Below are 25,900 nucleotides of genomic sequence, written 5' to 3'. Positions count from 1 at the left end.
TCCAAGAATACCATCCGTAAGGTAGCACAATGAATACTATCCGTAAGGAAGCACATCTGCTTGGTTTCCATGGTCGTGCTGCTGCCCATAAGCCTTTGATCACAAATTCCAACCGCGCTGCTCGGTTAACGTGGTGCAAAGCACATCGAAATTGGACCTTAGAGATCAGTGGAAACGGGCTCTTTGGAGTGACGAATCAAGGTTAACCCTTTACCGTTCGGATGGCAGGGTCTGGGTCTGGCGTCTACCTGGAGAATGTCTCCTGCCAGAATGCATTGTGCCAACAGTCAATTTCGGCAGAGGTGGAATTATAGTCTGGGGTGTTTCTCCTGGTATGGGCTGGGACCCTTGGTCCCCATTCATGGTAAGCCCAACTCCAAAGCCTACTGCACTATTTTGGATGACAATGTGCTTCCTACGCTGTGGCAGTTTTATGGGTTAGACCCTTGTTACTTTCAGGACGACAATGCCAGTTGTCATGTTTCGACGTTAACCAAGGCATGGTATGGGGCCAATGGAGTTCATCGAATGGACTGGCCTGCCCAGAGTCCAGACCTGAACCCTATCGAGAACCTCTGGGATGAGTTGCATCGCCGAATTCAGGGGTGCACTACCCGTGCAAAATTGGGGAATGAACTTCTATGTCTTCTCCAAGCCGAGTGGAAGAAAATACCACTAGCTGTCATACAAAGACTTGTGGAAAGTGTGCCCCGGAGGGTCCACGCTGTAATTACCTCTCGTGGAGGGTCTACCAACTGTTGATTTTGAATAAAGTTAGTTTTTCTTTTCTACCACAGGTGTCCAAATACTTATTGGTCGTCAGTGTAATATTACTTACGTTAGTTTTGAGGAAAATCTTAAGACCAGCTTGTTAATTTTCCTTTACTTGAATCTTCATGCCTTCTTTTAATTAATGCTTAGCTAACTTAGGTTCGTATTTTACGGTTAGTTCATTCATATGCTTTCTCAGGTTTAGATTGTTAATATTGCTGTACTAATTCGTTTGAGCTGGCGGTTTATTAATTTATTATTCTTTTTCTTCCTTTTTATTAATTCTTAATGCTTTTCAGTTAATTCGCACCGAAGTCGAATTTATTTCACTTCAGCAGATTCTGATTGCTAATAAAAAGCTACCTTCTTTGACTGTTGAATTTGTTCTTTTTGTTATTTAGAAATTTTTCCTCCGACTCACTAGTACTTTAAATGCCCCAGTGCAGCACAAGCATTATAAATATATCTTCGAACAATGGCCCGTCGTTACTGCATCCAGCGTTGCTAACCACTGTACCGATCTAGATGGGAATGTACTCAACACAAGTTCTACTAGCATGTAGTACCTTAACGAGCAGAAGGCCGCGGTGGACTGTGGAGGAGCACGTGATGCACAGAGATGAGAAACATTGTAAAGAACTTCTAATTCTTTGACCATGATGTGCGTCGCCACAACCACTTGAATGTTTACACTTTCTAACATTTAGCGGAACCTACTCACATCTCTGGACGTTTGATGTCGCGTAGAAACATCGAGCGACGACAGGCAAAATGGGCACAGCACTGTTGGCGCCCCTTACGACGTCTGCTTTTAACACTTTTTTTTACTTTTACACTGCTAAGGAGGACTACTGACCGGGAACAAGCCCTTGCAGTATGATGTCCGCCCTGCAGACATTTATTAAGTCTAAATTAAAAAAAAAAAAAAAAGAGTACAGAGTCACATCTAGATAGGGAATACAAAGGACTACCTTGAATACATATGACATTCCTGATAGTATAGGTTACAAAAAAAAAAAAAAAAAAAAAAAAAAAAAAAAAAAAAAAACTTAGAAGTACAAAGCTGCATTGATACAAAACTGGTAAAGGTAAAACAAAAACAGTAAAATTTAAGACTAACATTGGAATTTCAAGCCTGCAGTTATACATCACACTGACTTACTATTATACACTTACTATAATTCCGCACATTACAACATATTATGCAATATATTACTATAATACTGAAAAACACACTAACATAGTAAAACTGATACTACAAATAAAACACACTATATACACTGTTCGTATCAGAAAAGTACACACTGACATAGTAAAGCTGATACTACAAATAAAACACAACATATACACTGCTCGTATCAGAAAAGTAGACAATTCTGTACATGATGCTGTTCTGTAACGCTAAAACTAAAGAACACTAGACAATAACCTTTGGAAACAGTCACAGTGAAATTAGGAATATAATATATTCTAGCAGAGTTAGAATACGAGTCATTTCAAAACATTAAATCCAGCAAAATATTTCAATACATATTTACAAAGTTCTACAACCAAGAAAGTCTGATTCAATACTACTATTATACATCACACTTACTTATCATTATACGACCCTAAACTATTATACTCCACATTAATAGAAAAAATTATTCAAGATACTTAATGGAATACTGTACATACATTGAAATAAAATGGCGAATACTACAAAATAACAATCAATATACAATGTGCTTATCAGAAAGTTGGTTCTGCGGCCACGAATATTTGTTATAAACTGTTGCATTTTGCACAGTACTAGAAACTGTTACAAAACATTTGCACACAATATTTCATGGTACTAGCCGAGAGCTCTATATATGTATTTACTATTATACCGCAAACTTAATTGAAAACATAACACAACGCACTTACTACTTAACAGGTCAATACACTAAGACAATATGTAAATTGAAATACACAGAATACAATACAAAAATTAAGTAAACACAAAATTTAAAGATTAATAATGGATAGAAGCGACACTGAAGTACAAATAGACAGACATTGATTGTGGTAATCTGCATCTAGGAGGTAACATGTTCCAGCAAAGTTATTCATGTACTGCACTAAACATGGCTGTCATGCATGTACGTAACATAGGTACAATGGCATGCCATTAGTCTCTGAAATTGTCCTAATTTCAGTAGTTGAATATTATCGTATATAATAAGATACCAAATTTGTAAGGTAAGAATTATGAAAGTTGTTGGTATAGAATTGCCTGCTGTAGCTGCTGTTGACACCGCTTCTGTTCAACAGAATTCACGAGCACAAATGTCCATTACTCGATGAATCTGATTAAATGCAAGCTTACTTCTCTTGAGGGTGTCTGACCACCCGGACCAGTGTGCTTCAGAGGGTTTTTTTAAATGAAATGGTATCGTGAGAGAGCATTCGAAAGCAAAGTGATCCGGATCACCTAGTGTTCCACATCTATATCTGTCTGAAGTAGCTAATCTGAAGCGCCGTAAATAGCTTGGAAATGGTCCGTGTCCAGTAAAGAAATGTGTAAGATGAGCACTACTAGTGACCAGATTCAGACCAACTTTGGGGAAGAAACGAAAGGTTCTGCGGCCTGTGGTGGAGTTGTTCCATCTCTGTTGCCAAATTTCTAACATTTTAAGTTCGGTAATCTTTTTTAAATAGGAAACTGGTGCTTTTAGGGGTGTTACAGGCATATTCAAGTCGTTAGCTGCTAGCTTAGCAAGCCTATCGGCCTCTTCGTTTCCAGCAATGCCTACATGCGCTGGAACCCAGCTCAAGTACGGTCGTTGGGACTCGGGAATCTGATGTAGAGCATCCCTAATAATGTGGACAGAATCCGCTTTGCTGTTGAGTTCTTTAATGGCCAGTAGGATCGATGCTGAATCACTCAGTATTCTGACTGGTCCTGTTAGATTTTGCTTAATATAATCTAATGCTGCCTTTATTGCTACAAGTTCCGCCTGATATACACTATTGTAATCTGACAGCCTCTGTGACCAAGTTTGGCAGATAGTATTGCCTCGCATGACGCAGAAGCCGCTACCTGTGCCAAGCTCCGTTTTGGAACCATCCGTATAAAGGTCCCTTCAGCAACAAAGCTTACTATAGGGTCAAACTCCTTCCTAAACAATGGGGTTATAAGGTATTTCTCCCGCTTTCCTAGCATGCCTTCGTGGTGTAGTAGTCAGCACAGTGAGTCGGTATTTCAGAGGTTGGTGGTTCGATTCCTAGCGCCGGCTCTCTCCAATTAATCTAATGTCTCTACAGCGGCGCCCGAACTAAAAAGGGTTGTGGATGATGACTCTCCACACCCAGGATTTGGCGATTGGGTCCCCTAAAAACCCCACTCGCCCTTTAAAAGAGGGAGTATATACGGTATTTCTCCCGCTTTCCTAGCTTGCCTTTGTGGTGTAGTGGTTCTGCACGCTGGGCCGGTATTCCTGAGGTCGGTGGTTCGATTCCCGGCGAAGGCGTTGCTAAGTTTCCATCTTGCCTGCTTCCAAAAAAAATCCTAATGTCTCTACAAGGTTAAAATTCCCATTATTGGATTATCGTTTGAAATTTTTCTTTATCATACTTCAGCTTAAATTGTATTTTCATGCTACTTGTCTTCACAGACAAGTATTTTGTTGATGCCTTTCGTGCTTCTTAGTCTGGGTTACGAGTACAGAAAAGGTTAGTCACCTCGCTAGTGTAATCAGAGTGAAGTGGCGCTTGAAACAAAGAATTTCAATCTGGAATTAAAAAAATGCAATTATAGTTAACTCAGCGGACAAATAAACGAAGCGTAAGTATCGAATTTCGATAGTTTTTAACATTTTGCAAATATTGCTTTCAGAACTGAGCTGTAATAACTACTGCCAGAATCCAAATCATCCCATTCCGAAGCAGGATTGGTTTTCTAAATGGTTACTAGGTAAAATAAGTTCTCGGATCTCGCTTCCAAATTGATCCTCTGTGCGGATGAATTGTCTCGCAAGCACAGCAATTCCTGTGAAATGTGTTGGATTAAGCTTCAAGCCTGCATTTCCGAGAGAGAAAAACTAAGTATTTTATTGAGTCGACAAATCGTTCCGTTAGATTGCTTTTCGCCTCTTATGCTTTGCTTTACTTTACATCATTTTGTTGCATTAACATACGCTTTTCCTTCCAATAACTATTTCATGCAAACGTAGTTTTACACGTTTTTGCTCTCAGTCATATACCTTCTAATTACACTTTAAATTATTTATGTTTTTATTTTTCTGCCTGAACTGATAACTAATAAGGAATTTCACATTTCCCAGTTCATGCTCTCCAGGGCCAATAGAGTCAAATGCAGATACATGTAACCAATCTGATTCTAAACTGGACAATCAGCTTCAAAAGTTCCAAATGGTTATGAATATATCTTATATTAAACTTGGAAAAAAGATAAGCTTGATTGGGTAAATTGTCTCAAACAAAAAATGGCTATTCGAGGATTCCTTATCTACCTTTTAATCACTACACTACACATATAAGATGATATCTGGAATATTTCCTGTCACGTTAAGTTTATTTTCTATTGGTTCTTGAGGTACATAACTCAAATATGTGATACTCCGTGAATCACATGAAATGTATGTTTTATTTTTTGTCTTTTCTTTCCCAGCTTTTAAAAGATTTGGTATTCTTTTTTAGCATAAACTCGTATTAAACTCTTAACAGACTTAAAGCGAATTATTGCTGTGTCTGAAGTTAGCAACAAAGACTTGGTTTTAAAACAAACATTTTCATTAGCTCAGAATTTGAACATAAAATGCAGGTTTCGTGCTTACAAATCAACCACCATTTGTGGCAAGGTTGTAAGATATTTCTCCCACTTCCCTAGCGTGCCTTCGTGGCGTAGTGTTTCTGCATACTGAGCCGGTATTTCAGAGGTCCGTGTTTCGATTCCCGGCGAAGGCGGTTGCATCTTTTTCATCTTTTCTGCTTCCAATTAACCTAATGACTCTACAAGGTAACTTAAAATTCTAGTCAATTTCAAATTTAAAACTAAATCTAGTTAGTAGCCAAAGGTTACACAACTGGTTTACGCGAAGATGGCTAAAATTTCTCACCAGCAATTTAAATGTCGGTAGCTATAACTCAAAGCCGAATAATAATTATCTATCAGAGCTAGTAACGTGGCCTCGAGAGGCAGAAACACGCTCTGTGTTACAATCCGATAAACCTCGCCTTAAATACTCTCTATCCTGATCTACATTCTCATAGGGAAACGGAAAGGAAAAGCCTACGTACATGCCATAACTGGTTTGAGCCGAGCTTCGCTGGTAGGTAACCAGACCTTGCTCCGTCACAAAAACTGGGTAAAAGGTTTTGGTATAAAGTTCAAAATTTTCAACTTTATGGCGACTAGCTATAGGAATCGACCAATCAGAGCAAAAGCGGGACGTCTATTAAGTGGGAAAACAGAGCGGGAAAGCTGTAGACATAATCCAAGCATGCGTAGATTTCGCTTTTCTAATTGGCTACTATTCAGATTGTGTTTCACGAATATGAACGAAACTCCCGCATTTTGTGCCTCATGACTATGCCTCTATGGTATTTATACCACCTTCTGAACGGAGCGTAACGTTCTAAATCATGATAACTGGTTAGATTAACATAACTGAACTTTACAAATTAAAAAATTCAAACGAAAAAATTCCAAGCGTAATATGAAAGGAATAATTCTTTTAAAGGTACTGCCAATAGTTCATGTTATAGAGCTAGGTAGCCGACAACTGGTGAACTATTGAGTCGTATCTCTCTCAACAGTTGAGCTACTCTGTACTTGCGATTGATTACAGTAATATAGCATACAGACGATGGTGCTTGCGAGAAAGTGAAACAGGTGAGCTAGTGAAACAGTAGCCTTCAGCAAGGCATTATATGTGATAACAGTAGTAAAATTGTTGTCATCAAAAATATACCAACTAAGGATTGCTTTAATCAAGAGAGCTGTAGTAAACTTTTTTTATTTGCTTTTTATTGCGGTTTGATTAAAATGACGACTACTTAGGTATGTGATGATAGGTAGATTCTGTGCCAATTTAATAAACTTCTTACTGCAAGTGTTAAGGCTTAAAAGTTAGTGTTGGTAGATCACCTATTGCCAATAAACTGTTCGCTTGAAATTCTTCCATGCCATTGACTGCTTAATGGACGTATGAGTGCATTTGTTTACTATATTCAGAATTTTTAATAATATTTCTTATAATGGACAAATATAAAGTAACATTTTGAACCGGATTAGTTTTTAAACTTTCTTAATGCAATTTTTATTTACATTAAAAGAAGATTAAAAGCAAATTAAAAGCTTTGCATTAAAATTAAAATACAGCTTCTCTTCCATTTACGTTTTACAACTGGTTCGATTACTTTGTAAATTTCAGTCGCATATTACTAAAAGAGCTTGCTGCTAAAAACAAGATTAAAAATTAAATCTCATGAATAAGTCTGTAATATACATCTGTAACGTAACCGAATTATATGAATTATCATCAAGGCAAATTTTTGCAGTGAAAACTGCGACCAAGTCCGTAAGCTTTAGTTCAATCTCATTCTTTTTATTGTATTTCTCTTTTACATGGCTCAACGAAAATGTATTGTAAATGTGACCAAAAAGTGTACCTTTCGGGTGGGGATTGATCAGCGAAATGATAATTAGAAAGTAGCGTAAATCTATATAAGTCCTGAAATGCGCGTCTGTGTGAGTACATGGATTCTACAGAATGCAAATAATCAGGAAGTGCCCAAATATTTAATATATATGAATTAAACTGAATAAGAGAGAGGCATTTAGATACATACCCCGACTGAACTCTCTTTAGATGATCTCTGCGTCTTAGCCTCTGGGCTCTGTATCGAAGTGCGCATATAACTGCAAAAGCTAGAACTGGAAAACAAATCACGCAAGACAAAATAGGAATGACAATGGGCCGTGGGTCCAGAGAAACTGAAAGAAGAAAATATGATTTGTCAGTATCTATAAATAAGAAACAATTTTCATACATATCGTAAATCATCATCATTCGCGATTTTTATTTATCAAAAATAAAAAAACGGCAAGTTTTTACTTGTCGTTTTCTTATTTTTGATAAGAAGATAAAAAAGATAAAAGGTTTTTGATAAGAAGATAAAAAGATAAAAGGTTTTTGATAAGAAGATAAAAAGATAAAAGATTTTTGATAAGAAGATAGAAGATTTTGATAAGGAGATAAAAATCAAGATATATAATTGGTAAAGCTAAAAAATAGGTTACCATACATTAAGAATTTTGCCAAGTGAATTATTTTTGGAGCAAACTAATAAATATGCACAAAGATAAATATTTAAATTTCTCGGAATGTTTCTCATCAAACTTTACAAAGTATAATATTTAGGCCTAATCTGAGGCATAGAATCGATACGTGGAAAAAATAGGTATGTTATTTGAAAAAAGTTTGATTTTGTATTAAAACGCTTATGTTGGGATAATGCTATGTATAAATGTAACACATATCCTAAGTCACGCTTTCGAGACATGAAAAACGCAAGTTGAATTTCGTCAATCGGCCCAGTAGAACGGGAGCTATAGAACTGTCCTCTTTTTTCTTCCCCCCCTTTTTTTTTTTTTTTTTTTTTACAGTGTGTACATATCAGCAAAGAAAACATCATGTTTCAGATGAATTCTGATGCATTGGTACCTATAGGGTAAAAAATCGTATCTTAATTTACGACATAAATTTGAAATGTTAAAAATTATAAATAAACTAGCGGAAGTATCCGATGCCAATTAAGCTAGATTAAGAGTAATGTATATAACAACAAAAAGAACGATACCGCTGTAATCCTTCTCTAATAACGATGCGAAAAATATAATTCAAAGTCATACATTTTTCAGTCTGATGCGATATAGAAACCACATAAAAAATTTCGAGACAATAATACACTAATTCTCTCTCATTATATCAGCAACAATGGCCACGCAGTTTTTAATGATTTTCGTCTTTCTAATCAAATAATTGTAAAAGCTCAAGTTCCATCCAATATTTCATTTATATTCAATTTTAGACGATTAAATGTTGTAATGTAAGGACAGAATAAAAGACTCTTTACCTGCAAAAAAATGATAAAATTGCTTTAAATTGAATTCTGAAGAGAATCTTTCGTGGCGTCTGTACGAACGTATGTACGTACGTATCTCGAATAACTCAAGAACGAGTAGCCTCAGAACGTCGAAATTTTACATATAGGACTGCTATAACTTGTAGATGTGCACCTCGTAGTTTGGTTGCAATCGGCCGCACCAAACCTATATAAATATATTTATACATATATCCACTCTGTTACTCGGCTCAGTGATCTCAGTTTCTATACACTTATATATATTTGTAAATTGTAAATTTTTTGCTTTAAAAATGATTGAATTATGTTGTTTTCATCTTCCGATTAAGGTTTTTATGCCTTTAGTAAATCTGTAAGCAATAGCTTTAGAATTATCAGTAATTTTAAAATTGTTTAAGTGCCGCTAAGCCAAATGATTTTTTTGATGGCGACCATTGCTTGTTTACATTTGAAACAGCAGGATAGTGTATTTGTTGCCAATCTAAAGAAACTTAGCTTCGCAACAACAAAGATAACGCCTTCATTTATTATTGCGAATTAAATCATGCTTAATCCTTTCTGGAATTTTTTCGAGGAAGTAAGTGTTTAAGATTTACTTCGTAATTTTTAATACAGATATTTTGAGTTTTTATGTATTTTTGCCTTGCCGCGAAGTGAGAACTGAATTAATTGAAAGAGAAATACTCAATCATCTGTGAAAACTGTTTCTTTTTTGTTTTGTTTGCTTAATTTCTTTTATACATCGTTCTAGGTTTATTATAGTAATATTTGAATGGAACATGTGGCAACGATTAGATAATTCTTTAAATGATATAAATTTTGTGCATTCTGAGTATGAACGAAATATAATACTGTTAAGTGAACCTAGCGCCAGAGTGTCGCAATGGCAAACAAATAGAGTGAATTTTAAAGAATGCATTTATTCTATTGTGGTTTACGCGCTGTCGGCGAAGTAGATTTAATTCAATCCAATAAGTTTAAATGAAATGCAAGAAAAAATGCGTATAATTTAATATTCCGTACAAGGAAGTCATGTGGTGTACACATTAGATTTTTTACTTAATAACTCGGCTAATTAAAGTTGTACGAAGATGGGAATAGTAAATAAAAGAATAAATTTGAAATTTAAAATTCGTTTCTCTAAGTTAACAAGTTTGAAGGAAACATTATGTATATTTATAATTTGGTGCCTCTACGCGCGCCTTCTACGCTATCTCCAACGCGCGAGGCTGTTGCCACTCGGAAAAACGAGTGCGAAAATTAGTGTTTTCGTAGTTTTTACGTACTGGCGCTTTCCCATAATGTAGTTAAATTGGAAGATGGGAATAGTCGAAATGGCTTCCTACGAATTTTTGGAATTAGGAATAATGTATTTAATGTTTGGGCATGTTATTTTTATTTCATTGTAAGACTTAGGAATTTTTTATTAACAAACTCTACGATTTAAAAGCGAGTCGTGGCAACACTTCTCGAAATAAAGCAGATTTGTTTCTCCAGCATGCGAGACTGTTGCCATCGGAAGAAAACGAGGGCAAAAATTAGCGTTTTCAGAGTTTTTAATTAATATCTCTGATTTTAGCTATTTGTTGTTCGAAAAAATGGGCGTTGACCTTTCCCAGAACCCAGGAAAGAAGTGTAGAAAGTTTGCTGACGATAGCTATAGTAGTGACTGAGTTAATCGCAAGCAAACACACAGACTTCCTTCTTTATAGATTACAGTGAGTTACAAGGTATTTCTCCCGCCTTCGTGGTGTAGTGGTTAGCACGCTCGACGCGAATTCGAGAGGTCCGTGGTTCGAATCCGGACGAGGGCATTGCTCATTTTTCATGCTTTCAAAAAGATCCTGATGTCTCTACAGAGTGAAGAAACCTTTTCTTTCCTTTTACTTTTTTACCCTTATCATCGCAGTCATTATTATTAATATAAAATATTCAAAAAAGAGAAATGTTTTGTGTTGTTAAATGCGCTGAAAAGAGAAAGAACACTTTTTTTTTAAATTTTGTAATATTCTTGGTCATGATGATTAAAACCAAAGGCTTGTAGATGCTAACAATAGCAAATATGAAATCAAAATTGACAAAGGTAAATTAAGCAAGCAGAATGTAATTATTCTTAAGCATGTTATCTTCACACTTCGTATGTCATCATAATGTTATTACTCTTAATGCTGCTTGAAATTCTGTCAGTGTCCCTTTACAATTTGTACTTATCGGCGCACATGAATTTAGCTCTTTTTTTCAGCTGCACATGATCATGAACACATGCAGCTAATATATAATTTTATTATTTAAATTATAATAGCTAAATATATTATTTACACGTTTTAAAATATTTAATTAAACCAATGCAACTTACGTTTCCTGTGTCTTTATTTGAAAAATTTCAGTCCATAGAATACGGAAAAGTAATAAAGCAAAAAAATCACTATTTATGAAAGCAAAAAAAACTGTTTTTACTGTAACAATGATGTATGTTTGATATAACCTTTTTTTTCAAGATCTTATGATCTACTCAGTTGTGCAAAATTAGATTCAAATTATATAAATTTCTGTTTGGTTTAGTAATCTGATTTGATGAATTAAAATCATTAGACTGCTAATAATGCAGGGCCGAATTTTTTTGATCCGATGAAATATTCTTCTAAAAATTGATTGCTAATAAAAAAATTCTAAATATCATGCTTTAAAAATTTATCATTATTAGCAAAATCCGCAGAAGTAAAATCAATTGAACAATTTTTTAAAATCCTTAAATTTGGGAAACTTATAAATCCATAAACCTTTATTTTGGATCTATCTGAAACTGTAAAGATTGAGATCGAGACTATGTTGAATTTGACTGTTATAAAAGGATTTATGAGAAATAATCGAAGCTAAAATAAGTTTATGGAAAATTTTGAAAATTTTCGTATGAGATTTCACAAATTTGTGGAAATTGTGAAGGCGAAAATATGTATGGGTAAAAATTTTCTAAAAAATCGAACCAGTACAAGGGTTAAAAATTTATAAACAAACCAAACAGCAAACATTGAAATAGAATTAGGCAACAAAATTAGTCGCCAGAACAATCGCCAACTTGTTTGCCAACTTGCAACACTGAAGCAACAATCGCCAGCAATATTAGGGTAAATGGACCTGCCACTGTAAACTTATTTTTAATGTATTTGAGTTTCTCTCTCTCTTAATTCATGTTTTATTATAGAAGAGATGCTACAATTTTAGATACAACTTCATTAAAACAGTTTACATGTATACAGAATTCGTAACAATAATTAAAAATTAAAATATAATTTTACATTTAAAATGAGCTTTAAATACTTCAGATTCAAATAGTAAGAAAAGAATTTTCTACTCTATTATTTCATGGTAAATTAACGTGACGTGGATACTGGTAAACTCATTTTAAAAATACCTTAATTATTTAAGATGTTTATTCACTCAAACACTTGTGCCCTAGTTCATCTGCAAATATTCCCCTCAAGTGGCAACAATGTTCTTTGTTTGCTGAGACACAAAATCGCCTTGTTGAAAACATTAAACATCTATTCTATACATTTAATTAAAAAAAATAATAGTTAAATTTGTATATTAACATCTTTAAATTCAAATATTTTTGGGTAAAAACACATACAGTTTATTGAAATTCCTGTTGCTTTTCAATAGCTCAGATGTCTTGTTAGATTAAAGAAAAAATTTTAATGTTTCAAAACATAATCTTAAACATAGTCAATTTACAATAAAAATTTAAAGCTAATGTAGTTTTCCATTTAAATCGACAAAATAAATTTAATCTGTTATCTAACATTAAACCGATTTCCGAAAACCCACTTTCTCAGTTTTATTAGAGTAATATTAGATTACTTATTTAACCACAAGTATAATCTCGTCTTAATTACTCAGCTCAGGAAATCGGGTTCACCGAAATTACCCATTACGAGACTTACCATTATGAAAGAAAGGCATAAAAACGAAATTTCCCTAGTATTAAACATGAACTAGATAACACTTGAAGTTACGATCGTTAATGTTATTTTGAGAGACAATTTGATTAATGGACTCGTTGCTTAATTGTCTTAAACATTTGATAAAACTCTAACTCTCTAGTATAGAGTAGTTAGTTACCATAGAAAATCATTAACTTCTGAAATGTTTTGGGAACTTATTTAATGCTACGGCAGAGTAGCTAAAATTAAACCTTTTAGTAATTCGAAGAGGTATGTTATTCTCTTTTAATTAGGAGTGAGACAATCGAAATCTGGAATTCCATGAATTTTTGGAAAAGTTTCGGGAATCCCACATTCGAGTCTTTCCCCTCTTTTTTTAACATTTCAATCCTAAGAGATGGTTACATGTTATAAATCAAAACTTCTAATACTTTAGTTTTTGCGATGTCCCATGAAACAGCGCTTAGAATAGGAACGAGTTGCTGTTAAACTATGTTAACTCTTGCAGTAATCCTCTTTTATACACAGTCCTTCTGATTTGAAAAGATTTTTAGAAATGTAAAAATCTAAAATATATTTTACCAAATTATTAAAATAATTATATGAAATAATAATAAATTATTATTCCAAATTATTAAAGTAATAATAATAATAAATATATTACTCAAATGTATTAAAATAATTATATGTTTAGAAAATGAATAATAGTATTCAAGATTTGTCATTATTTTATTTTCGAAGCTTCTTATTAAATACTGGTATATTTTAAACTTTTATAGTTTATATATATGTTACTGTTAAAGACCGAAATTGGAGAATGTCGACTTTCACTGGAGAATGTCAATATTCACCAAATACGTCGGTGAAAGACAGAATATTTCACTACATTCTTGTATATTCGGACCCTCACCGGTGTATGTGGACAACCCCAGATACGCTCTGGTGAAAGTCGAAAAGAGAGGTCATAAAGTGCCATAATAGTTTAAGTTCTTGCAATAAATAAGATTTGAATCACATAATTTAGTAAGTTTTTTATTACTGTTATCTTATTTTTTCATTTAGAACGTACTGTATAATTAAGTAAGTTTTTAACTTCTATTATTTTCCTTTCTCATTTTGAATGTATTGTGTCTTTTAGGTTCTCATGTTCTTAAGTTCTTATTTCAATTTTCAAGTGCGTTTATTCGCGACTGAATTACGGAGAAGAAAATATAATATTGTTATATGTTCAACATTCACCATTAGTACATGGTGAATGTCGACATTGACCGGTGTAAGTCAGAAATTGGAAAATATTTTGGACATACACCAAGAGACTATGTGAATGTTGACATTCACCGGTGAAAGTCGACATTCTCCAGATTTCGGTGTTTCACCGTAACATATATACTAGAAAGCTTGGAGGGCATACGAAATGACCGCTGTTTAACAATAAATAGATCTTAAACAGATGATTGCTAGTGCAAACAAATGTTCACGTTCCCCCTGACACGCTCAATTTGCGTTCAGCTGAAAATTCAGTTTAAAATACAATGTCGGAGTAAAATCGGACAAAATTTTAAACTCTTTAGGCGAAAGGATATTTAGCATAGGAGTTTGGGTAAACCTACCTGATGAGATGTACTACGCACAACTCGTTAGTTGGTTTCGTCGCCTTTAATTTCTCAACATTTGCAAATTTCTAGGTAATTCATATGCAAATATAGTTACATGCGTAATAAGCAACTATTGTATGAATTAAAAATATTTAAATGTTCTTAAATACCACGATAATTTAATTAAAACAATAATAACTGCATGTATGATATTAATGTATATGGACTATTTGAATGCCGTGGCAACTTCACTCCATTGGCTAGTACAGTTACGCAAGCAACCAATAAACTATCGGCGACAAACAGACACTTAAGCCGCATATAATAAAGATATAAATACACATACATAAAAATGTTCCTATGAGCTAGTAATTAAACTTCAATATTAAATGTATAGATGGACAGATAGACGGATAAATAAATAAGATTAAAACATGTAAATATAAATTATAATTTAAATTAGTTCCTTTAATGCTTGATTTTAATTTGAGTGTTTCACGGATAATGCAAATTCTCCTTAACCAGAATGAGAATGAAAATTAATCAATCACCAAAATTACTCATAGAGCAAAATCTAAAGCCGAATCGTCGTTGCACGATACGGAACTAAACCACTGAACCAGCTGACAGCTTAAAACGGGGACTGTTTTTTTGACTGCTAAACGTTTCTGGAAGCTTCGAAAACAATTCGCTGTTAGAGCTTCCACTACGCGTTCTCCTCAAATTTACGCAATGCCGTGTAGTTGGCGAGAATTCTTCAAGTGCTGTGGACCTAGTGGCAAAACGCTTGCCAAAACGTCTCAGGAGAATGTCTTCTCCCATCTCAATTTTCGACTGAACTTTCATCACAGTGCAAATATCGAGTGATACAGAATTCTAAGATGTGCAAAATAATTCATAAAACAAACAATAAAGTGACTACAAACACGGTTAAGCAATAACACTCAATAAAATTGTTATAGAAAGTGAACTGACTAAATATAAATGATATATAACACTACAAAAACAAACGAAAGCTAGAACGAAATAACATAAAAATAAGTATTTACATATATAATTTACAACAGGATATTTTATAAATGAAGCTACAAATTTTATTTCTTTAAACATAAATCCGGGTATTTTGCATTAGAAATCCGTACACAGTTTATCGGGAATTCCGATGAAAGCACCGCTTCCTGTTCCTTTTCGACCCAGTATCGAAAATAGTTTTGTTAATTTATTTTAGTTTTTCTTTAATTTAAAAATATATAAATATGATATTATACAAAGTTTTTAAAAAGCTATTAATTTAAGTAAAATTGACCAACGCCGAAGTTTAAGTTTTAGCTTTAGTTTAATATGGCAAAGGACACTAGAGCTGCCTGCCTAAGGGAAGGGAGGCTTTCGTGGAATACGTTCTGAGGGAAACTGGTTCGTATACACGTTACACATTGGGGAGACCACGAAAACGCCCATGCAGCCAGCCCGTTCGCGGGATTCGAACCTCGAACCGAACTACCAGTGTTCAGCGTCTTTACCGCTCGGCCGCTGGTGGGTAATGTTCTGAGGGAAGCTGGCTCTTATACGTTATGGGAGAAAACGCGAAAATGCCCATGCAGCCACTCCGTTCGCCTGGTTTCGAACCCAGGTGGAAACTACCAGTGATCAGCGATTTTACCACTAGGCGTTAGTAGGCAAGGCGAAGTATAGACTGGTATACAATATATAAAGTTTATGTAGAGTATAAGCACAAATGAAAACAACTACTTTCTACTTAAACCATGTGATGTTTCTCGGTTAATTAGTTTAGTTTTATATAAATAAGAAGTGATTCCTTAGTTACATTTTTGTATCATAAGAAAAAAGCGTTGTTCACAAATACATATGTCGTTACATTGAAACATGGATTCACGAATTTAATTCTTTTCCAAAGGCCGTTCGTCATTCGAAAAATTAGTAAACAAAAAAAAAAATTAAATTAGCCTCACAATATAACGAATTGACATAAAACGGATTAATTCGTTTTTGGACCACTGTAGATTATTTATTTAAATTTTGCGTTAGCACGTAGTGTACGAATTCATAACACACAACGAGCGAAAATCATTAAAGATAAAATGTATAAGCACAATATTAAACAAATAAAATAATGGAAAACTTAATTTAATTTTCTAGACGTGTACAAAGAGGAGGGAAAGGCACGAATAGAAAGTGGTGAAGAAGGTTATTGTTTGGTAGTGATGCCCTTTCTCTTGAAACATCAGGTTATTTTCTTCCTAAGGCATCTATTTTCTTGCTTGAAACTCCGTTGCTTGAAAACAGGCTTCCTTTTCACTAAAATTTGCTTTTTGTGATTTTTTGTTGCCTGCGTTTCAAAATATATCTAAAGTGTCACATCACATTGTCATTGAAAGTGCATCTGAAGTAGCCTGTCACTGCTTTAGCCGGGGAATATCGTTAAGTGAAAACTTTCCATTTTGTCCCTTTTGGAAACAATTCTTGATTCACTAGGATCGTCTTTTCTTCTTTGTTCTTTCTCTCAAGGACATTTTTTTCCACATCCACCTTCTGTTGCTGCTTCTAAAGTTGCAGCAGGCCTTTCTCGTTGAGCTTAATTTAATGATGTTTTAGAACCGCTTTTCTTAAACTGTAAATCGCGATCCCGAATGAAGTCGCAAAGCAAAATTTTGGGTTCGTGAAAATTTAATTCACATACAAAAATTTAAAATGACAATAATCTTAGTCCTTTAGTCTTATATGCGAATCTTTAATTTAATATATCACACTTCCATGCAGTGTAACAATTAAATCGTAATACTGTCTAAGTTTGGATGTAAATTAAATTCACGTATAAGTTACTAGAAAGCCCGACGATTATACGAAAGCACCGCTGTTTTAGATATTATAAATTGTAATTAAAATGATTTGTGCAAAGGTGTCTGCTAATTTAAACTGAATTACCCAGGGCAGGCGGCGAGGGCGCCACATTGCTTACTGCCCCCCCCCCTGGGTTTCCCCCTTCTACTTGCTTAATTGCTTAAAGTAGAGTACAGTGAAGGAAACAACTGGCGGTTACATTTCTTAAGAGCCCATCGCTAGCTCAATCAATAATGGTGATGTAAATAATGAAATGTTAATTCACATGTCAAAGATCTCTTTGTACACAACGTTTCTTGTGTAGATCTTTAAATCATTTTTAACCTCGCCTTGCAGAGGACCATCCAATATTTTTAATTTTACGTCCGTTCTTTCACGAACTCTTGAACAGGCAACATAAAGTTGACCGTGTTCAAATGCAGGCTCAGGTTAAAAAATATCAACATGCTTAAACGTTTGACCCTGAGACTTATTGATGGTCATAGCAAAGGCAAGTTTGTCTACATTTTGAAATTGTCTACGTCTCAATTGAAACGGCAACCCTGTGCTTTGGCAACTTCACCCCATTGGCTAGTACAGTTACGCAAGCAACCAATAAACTATCGGCGACAAACAGACACTTAAGCAGCATATATATATGGGGTGAACTAATATTATCTCCTCCGAAACGGCTGGCTTTCGGGCTTAGCGAAGCACACCGTTGGATTCCGCAGGCCTGTGGCACGCCATTTTGACCATTCGCGTCTTCGTGGGACTTTAATTAGCCGAGATATTAATTAAAAACTAATTTTATCCTACGTTGTCTCTACATTTTCCACTTTCTTTCTTGGGTTTTTCCCTATTAGAGGGATTTGGCTACGTGCCAAATACTTTTTTCTCGAATATCTACAGAACGGCGCCGAGTTGAATTTCGAGACGCGTATCCTCGGATTCCAAAAAGTTCTCCGAATCCATCGATACCGTTCTCATTTTCGTACGAGTTTAATCGGCCGAGATATTAATTAAAAACTGCGTAAACTTTAATTTCCGCACTCATTTTTAAGAGTGGCAACATTAAACTATCGGCGACACACACTTTAGCCGCTTATATACGAGGGCCATCCAGGAAGTAGATTACGTTTCCGTCTGTGTCCGCTAGGGGCGGGGCTAGCGCGGCCATCTTGGGGTCAGAGCGTTGCGCAGCTCAGTCTGCATCTAGCCGTGCTAGTGAGAGGTTCGTGCTGTGCTCCGTTCAGATACTGTGACGGTTTGAAATGTCTGCGTTAATTGAAAATCCCTCGAGCTGCGAGGTGCGCTCAGTAATAAGGTTTCTGACTGCAAAAAACTGTAAACCGATAGAAATCTATCGGCAGCTTTGTGAAGTGTATGGGGACAACATTATCACTGAAGGTGGAGTGCGTCAGTGGGTCATAAGATTTCAAAATGGCCGAACCAATGTTCACGACGAAGATCGAAGTGGGAGACCCAGCATAGTGACCGCCGAACTTCTCGAAAAAGTCGATGCTAAAGTCCGTGAAAATCGAAATTTCACAATAACGGAACTTTCTTTGAGTTTTCCACAAATTTCGCGAAGTTTGTTGCACGAAATCATCAGCGAAAAGCTTGGTTACCACAAGTTTTGTGCAAGATGGATTCCAAAAATCTTGACAGAGGACCACAAAAATCAGCGAATGGCTGCAGCGTTGAACTTTTTGGACGCTTACCATAAGGATGGTGACTCTTTACTCGATCGCATCGTTACTGGTGACGAAACATGGGTGAAACATGTGAACTGTGAAACGAAATTGCAATCAATGCAGTGGGGGCACACAAGTTCTCCCCAAAAACCCAAGAAATGCATGCAAACAATGTCGGCAAGGAAGATGATGGCGACTGTTTTTTGGGACAGAAAAGGTGTAATTTTGGTGGACTTCCTGGAAAGAGGCACTACAATAAACTCTCAAAGGTATTGCCAAACTCTCCAAAAACTCAGAAGAGCAATTCAAAACAAGCGCAGAGGAATGTTGAGCTCTAAGATCTTGTTGATTCACGACAACGCCCGGCCCCACACGGCAAATGTCACTCGTAAAGTTCTTGAATCTTTTAAGTGGGAGTTGTTTCCTCATCCGCCGTACAGTCCCGACCTGGCACCGAGCGACTTCCACCTATTCCCAGCAATGAAGAAGTGGCTGGCTATGCAGCGTTTTGATGACGACGCACAGCTGCAAGAAGAGGTAACGAAGTGTTTGAAGGCGCAGGCGGCCGAATTTTTCGACGAAGGAATTTCCAAGCTCGTACATCGCTACGATAAATGCCTTAATTTGTATGGTGACTATGTAGAAAAGTAGTATTTGAGTGTGGCTTTCATCTGTATATAATAAAATTTGTTTCCTATACTTTGTTTATTTTTTTATTCCAAAACGTAATCTACTTTCTGGATAGCCCTCGTATATAAAGATTTCAATATCTAAATTTACTGCAAACACAAAGTACGTAACATTCTGTGCCATGCATATGTGACAAGAATAAGGTTGACACCATCGGTGTGGTGGTCGACGCCACTGGGGTGGTAATAATGCTTTTCCAATGCAGTCTGATATTTCTGTTTAATTGCAAAAAGTGTGCGAATCGCACCCAAATGGCAGTACTACAAAGTTTCTTCAAACACAATCTAGTAACCAGAAAATGGCATCTTATATGCGAAAACGAAAATTTCAGGAAACACTTTTCCAGTTATCTCCAAGTTTCAACAACTGTGGTGGCAGGAAACAACCTCTTTATTTAATTTGCTAGGACTATATGAAATAATAAAAATTAGAAAGGTCTCTTGAATTCAAGTATTATTTGTACATCTATGAACCAAAAGAAAATTTTCAAAGACTATTAAAATCTTCAAATAAAGAAACCGATATTTTGAGAAATTTATCATTATTAGCGAAAAATATTTGTTCGCATCATACGAAGTTTTGTAACTGATTGCTAAAACGAAATAGACTTATATCATTGGAGAAGGTCTTGTATTACCTGCTGAAATTTAAATGGTTAGTATCGCTATGAAATTTGAGAAAATTTCGTTGTCGAATAACGCCACCACCAATAGAATATCTGAAATTCGCAAAAAATTTTAGAGTAATTTATTACTAAATTTAAAGCAATCCAAAATTTATAATTCAGTTAGACGAAGCAACAGATGCTTCAGAAATACCCCAGATATTCTTATATATCAGACACATAGAGTCATTAAGTATTTTTTTTTATGTTGGAGATGTAATAAAGTGAGCAATGCCCTTGCTGAGACTCGAACTCGAATACGCGCCGAGTGTGCTACCGTTATACCCCGAAGTCATACTGGAAGGAGGGAGAAAATACCTTATATATTCCCCCTTTTAAAGGGTGACTGGGGATTAGAGGACTCAATCGCCAAATTCTGATGGTGACGAATTATTGCCCACCACCTTTTAGTTCGGGCGCTAATGTAGAGTCATTAGGTTATTTTTGAAGAAGCAGACATGAAACATGAGCAATGTCCTCGCCGGGACTCGAATCTGGGCCTCTGGAATACGCGTCGAGTGTGCTACTGTTACGCCAAATAGGCATGCTGGAAGGAAGAATAAAATTAGCATTTATAAGGAAAACATCGATGAAGTATTGTTAACATGTCCTTTGCAGCGAGACATATATATGTGGAGATCATCGACGACCGATGCTGAATTAGAATACGTAGCGTGGTGACGTCATTACAGCTTAGGACAGTGCGGAGAAGACGAGACCAACACGAGAAAGCGTCCAGACGTGGAGAGTAGCAGACGCAAGCAGAGGGCTTGCTTGTCCTCCAAAGGTTGTTGGTAACAGACGGTTTCCTTTTATGTTTAAGTTCCTTCGATGTTTAAGTTACTGTAACCAAACTGATCATATTATCTAAAGCTAGCTGTGGAATAACGTATTCTATCAAGGCATGAGCCTACGTGCCTGTGGAACTAATAGTGTGTGATAAATGTTCATCATTACATGAATCCTGTGTGGACTGATCATGACATTCCCTGCAATATTAATTTTTACTTAACTTACCTTTTATTACTTTTATCTTGTAGGGTTTCTATTTATTTTAACTAACATTTATTTTAAGTTTAAGCTATCTTTCCTGTCAAGCATTTACTTTCCCCTAGAATTGCCAATGCCAGAGTATGTAAATGGTAGTAGAACTCGCAGAGTATTCAAATTTTAGCAGAACTAAATTGAGTTTAAATAGAAGGGAAGCGAGATTGTAGGTGTGCTTCTTGAATCGCGAGCGTGAAGGTTGCGAGGTAGAAATTTAAGAACCGCGCGTTTCGGCCTATGTGCCTATTTCGGCAGTTCGTTGAATCTTTCAACTTCTTAATCAGTAAGTTTGTTGAATCTCAGCTGTATCTTAGAACGCGGTTAAGTTAATCACGATTATAGAGCCTCGTAGGTAGTGACCTCGTTATTTATTCATTCTATCATTTATTTTTAGTTGTACTTTTCTATTTTGTTAAACCGCTGGGTCGGCGTAGTTTGTGAGCGTCAAATGAACGCAGCTATGATTTCTAAAGTGGAATAAAAAGGGATTTAAACCCTTCTTACGAGTTTGTGTAATTTACAGTTCATAGCAGTCACTACTACTGTTGCTGACAAGTTGGGGCCTCGCAACATTATTATCTAATTTTTATTTAGTAAAATAAAGCATAATAATGCAATATACGCGCTCTCCTCATGTTTTGAAAGTAAACCCTACATATATTACGGAAAATTATACATACAAGAAGGGAAGACATATGTATTAAAGTTGACGATTTTTGACTGTATTTAAAACTGCATTTAAGAAGACAGCCGAGCTGTGCTTTATAAAAAAATTAAATATGTATTTCGGTTTTTGAATTACACAAACAAACTACAATAAAGAGATGTAATAAAGGTGAAATATATATAAATTTTTACTTTAGCATTTAACAAGGTATAGCGATACATCGATTTCATGACTTTAACCTTTTGAGGCCGAGGCTTTGGTAGCAGTAAAAGCAACCAAAGAACGGGGAGTCTTAAACCGAATGCTTTCCCCCTTTAAGAAATCACCTCCTATTTGCAAAAAAGATTCTTGTGTGTAGTTTAATGGATTCTCAGAGGGGTGCATCTATGTCGCAAAAGGAAGACCTTTGAAAGAGATAAGTGGTTAAAACCCTAGGGACGTCAAATTTCACATTTCACCCCACTTTTCAGCCTGGAAAATGGGGCAAAAAGACATGGCCACTAAAGGGGACAACCCCGTCTTTTCAAAGAGAGGACTCTATGGCCACTATAATGGCCATCCTGTCTTCAAAAGGTTAATATTAAACGAGGTTTGGTTAAACGACGGTCTGAGAGTTGATTAAACACATCAAATAATGCTGAATCATTATTTGAAGTACTTGTTTGAATAAAATGTGCTCCTTATCTCTTTCAGAGTTGTCGCATTTAATATTTACGCTCAGATTTCAGTGCTTATGCAGCGGTTAGAACCCTTCCTGGAAGTGCTTTTAATGGTCGTCTTCAGCAATTCGGCTGAATGTCCCATATGAAGCGTAGGATTTACGTATAAGCTACACAAGCTACAGTTTAGGGCCCCCGCCTTCTTGAGGGGCCATCCAAAACCCTCTAAGCATCCGAAAATCATATTTGGCACTGACATATAATATCTGGACTTATAAAGGGCTCTGTATCTTAAAAGCTTAGGGGCCTTATCAAGTCTAAATCCGTCCTTGCCCATATGTTGTCAAAGTGGCGAAAGTTTACTTTGGTTTTTAACTAACTAACTTACATTGGTTACTAACTTTTTTAAATTTTACTTTGGTAAATAAATAAGTTTCAAGATATCAATTTCGGAGACAGTGGTGATGACGTATCACTACGTGTAACGTCTCCTCCTCAAAAGTTTTAGTTGTTGTAGATACCATGCATTCATACGCTATAGTGATGAAGTAATAAAATACCACTCTTACACAAATGAAGTCTACCGGGAGAAATATTATCCCAAACCATCGCAAAATTTCATAATAAAACGCTTCATAGGCTTTTGAACTGAGATGGAGAAATCCTTTGTCAACAATCCCCTTCATGCTAGCCTTCTAATTTTTCCTGTCATCTTTGATGTTGCAGAACCATTCCAACATCCAAGTTGTTTCGGTTGTGAAACTCTGGCAGTTCACCTTCGGTGCTGTACTCTGTAAATGACGGTATTTGTTTCAGGGAAATATTGTGGCTTTTTATAAGTGTAATGCAAGTAAGAGCTAGATTTCTTTTAGGAAGTCTTTTCCTACATCACGTGTTCAAATGGAGCAAAATCTCCAATCTTAATGAAATTGATATCTTGCATTTTATAAGGGTTCTTGCTTTGTCTTCCAATAGTAGTTGAAAATGAAACTCATTGCTGCACTTTAAGATACTGATTCAATAGTGAGTACTGAAGCTGACTTATAGAAGACACTAAACATCCTTCAGTAGATGATGTCCAGGAAGAATTCTAGATGTCGTGTAAAAGAAGAAATCCGTACATAGATGCAAAAGAGGACCTCTTGGAAGAAAATGGTAATCAGATTCAAATAAATTTCAAAATTTGGTTGGGTTTAACCTCCTTTTTTTTTTTTTTTTTCTTTCTGCTAATCTTTGGAATATGGTAACAGGTACTTTGGCGACATTTTGGTAAGGCGATAAAGGTTACTAGCTAGGACTTTAGCAGTGTACATGGATAAAGTCAAGAGTGTGCACAATGCCATTTTTGTGCAATTATGGGATGTTTTTTTTAAGTGAAAATAGGTCGACGTGTACATGGACACCGTGTATGTGCAATTCTTAAAAACGCGGCAAGCAGTTTGCGATTCTGCACTTTCGCACCTAATCTTCGTCATGATTAAGCACTTTTGTTCCATAAAAGTTCTAGCATAAGCGTAATTCGGCTAGCAGATTGTTGGAAAAAAATGTTGAGTAAAAAAAAAAAAAAAAGGACTTTACTTCGTGAGAACAAAATGGCGTGCAAACAAAAACTAGCAGGTTGCTGTAGCAGGGTTGGTCGCCAAATTTCGCCGAAAAATCACCAAGTTACCATAATCCAAAGATTAACCTTTTTTTTTTTTTTTCGAAAAATCAATTAAGAATCTGATCGATTCTATTACATTCTTCCTTGGCAGTGGAAAATATCTGAACTTAAATACTAATTAATTATGCTATCAATTTAATATGATAAAATAGAGATTAGAAATTCTAATTAGAAAGAAAATAAATAAGAGCCCATGCGAAAGAATTTTGTACATTTTTTGTTTTTTTCTTTTCTCAAACACCGCGCTTTTTATATTCTTTCCATTTACTTTCACAAAATAGATCTCCCTCGATAGCTTTTGAGACAATACATAAATAAATTGAAAAATGAAAATTTAACCTATTACCGAAGTAAAACTATTTACTTTTTTATTGACGATGTTTTATTTTATATGCTCTACAAATGTAGTTCAACGGAAAATAGCTTTTAGTTTTTTTTCTTTTGCTTGCCATTAATACATTTGAAACAGAATAACAAATAAATAAAGTTCCACATACGTTTTAAATCAGAGTCGTAAGACAAAATACTCCTAAATAAATAAACGCTGCCTTCGCTTTAAGGTAAAACAATGAAAGTTTTAAAGCTCAGGCAGAAGAGATCTAGTATTTGAGTTTTCAAGTCAAACACTGCTAAAAAATGTAGTTCATTTATTCTAATTTGGATCAGTTTGAATTAATGAAGGGCGTAAATGCCTTGGTGAGAAATTTTTGGTGAATGAAATTAAATTCATTCGTTCTTAAAAAGAGTTTATCTTTGTTTAAAACTATTGCATTTTAAAATGTTAAATAGAAATTGACTTTCTTCTGGCTTTATATTTTCTCACACAGAATAATTGCACATTTAATTTGAAATTCGTTTCATTTTTTTAATGCATAATTTTATTCGAAGAAATCTGATCATTTTATTTGGGGTAATAGCTATAGTTTATCATTATCTGTCTCTGTTAACCTTCTTGAATAGTCAAGTGCACATATTAATAGTAGGTAATCATATTCACTAAAAATTATGTAGACTTTGCACGAAAAAAAAAGGTGGGAGGGAGACAGTTCTATATTTCTTCTACTGGGCCGATTGACGAAATTTAACTTGCGTTTTTGAAGTCTCGAAAGCGCGAAGTAGGATATATATTAGAGTTATAGATAGTATTGTTCTGACATAAGTAATTTGACTCAAAATCGGACTTTTTCTAAAATGACATAATGATTTTTTCCACTTTTTGATTCTAGGACTCAAATTATGCATAAACATTAAATTTTGTAAAATTTTGTGAGAAACTGACCGAGAAATTCAAAAATTTATCTTGGCTGATTTTTTTAAGTTTTCACTAAGAATAATTCACTTCACAAAATTCTTACTTTATGGTAACCTACTTTCCTTCCTTGCAAGGTGGAAACGAAAGTACATCGTTCATTCTTTCAAATAATTTTCTATATATTGTATTTTTTAACATAATTGCTATTTTTAGATATGCAAACTACATTTAGCATTATTATTGCTTAAAAGATGCCAAATTTTAACACTCACCAATATGT

The 25,900-nt window shown here is 35.1% G+C and overlaps 1 protein-coding gene and 1 non-coding gene across 2 annotated transcripts in view; one reads left to right on the top strand and one right to left on the bottom strand.

Annotated features, from left to right (window-relative positions):
* LOC118183576 (uncharacterized) overlaps window positions 1-25,900 on the bottom strand; it is a 363,019-nt gene that overhangs the window by 18,087 nt on the left and 319,032 nt on the right. The window contains exon 3 of the mRNA XM_085824258.1: window positions 7,609-7,753. Within this exon, the coding sequence (XP_085680384.1) occupies window positions 7,609-7,753 (145 nt within the window). The remainder of the gene's footprint in view (window positions 1-7,608; window positions 7,754-25,900) is intronic.
* Window positions 10,646-10,718, top strand: TRNAS-CGA (transfer RNA serine (anticodon CGA)). The gene has a single exon. It is a non-coding gene; the product is annotated as a tRNA-Ser (tRNA).

This window comes from Stegodyphus dumicola, chromosome 9 (assembly GCF_044657685.1).
Source record: "Stegodyphus dumicola isolate Sdum_Otavi_A_Nest chromosome 9, ASM4465768v1".
Classification (NCBI taxonomy): Eukaryota; Metazoa; Arthropoda; class Arachnida; order Araneae; family Eresidae; genus Stegodyphus; species Stegodyphus dumicola.
Note: the sequence above shows the minus strand (reverse complement) of the source record. Positions and strands in the feature narration are given on the sequence as shown.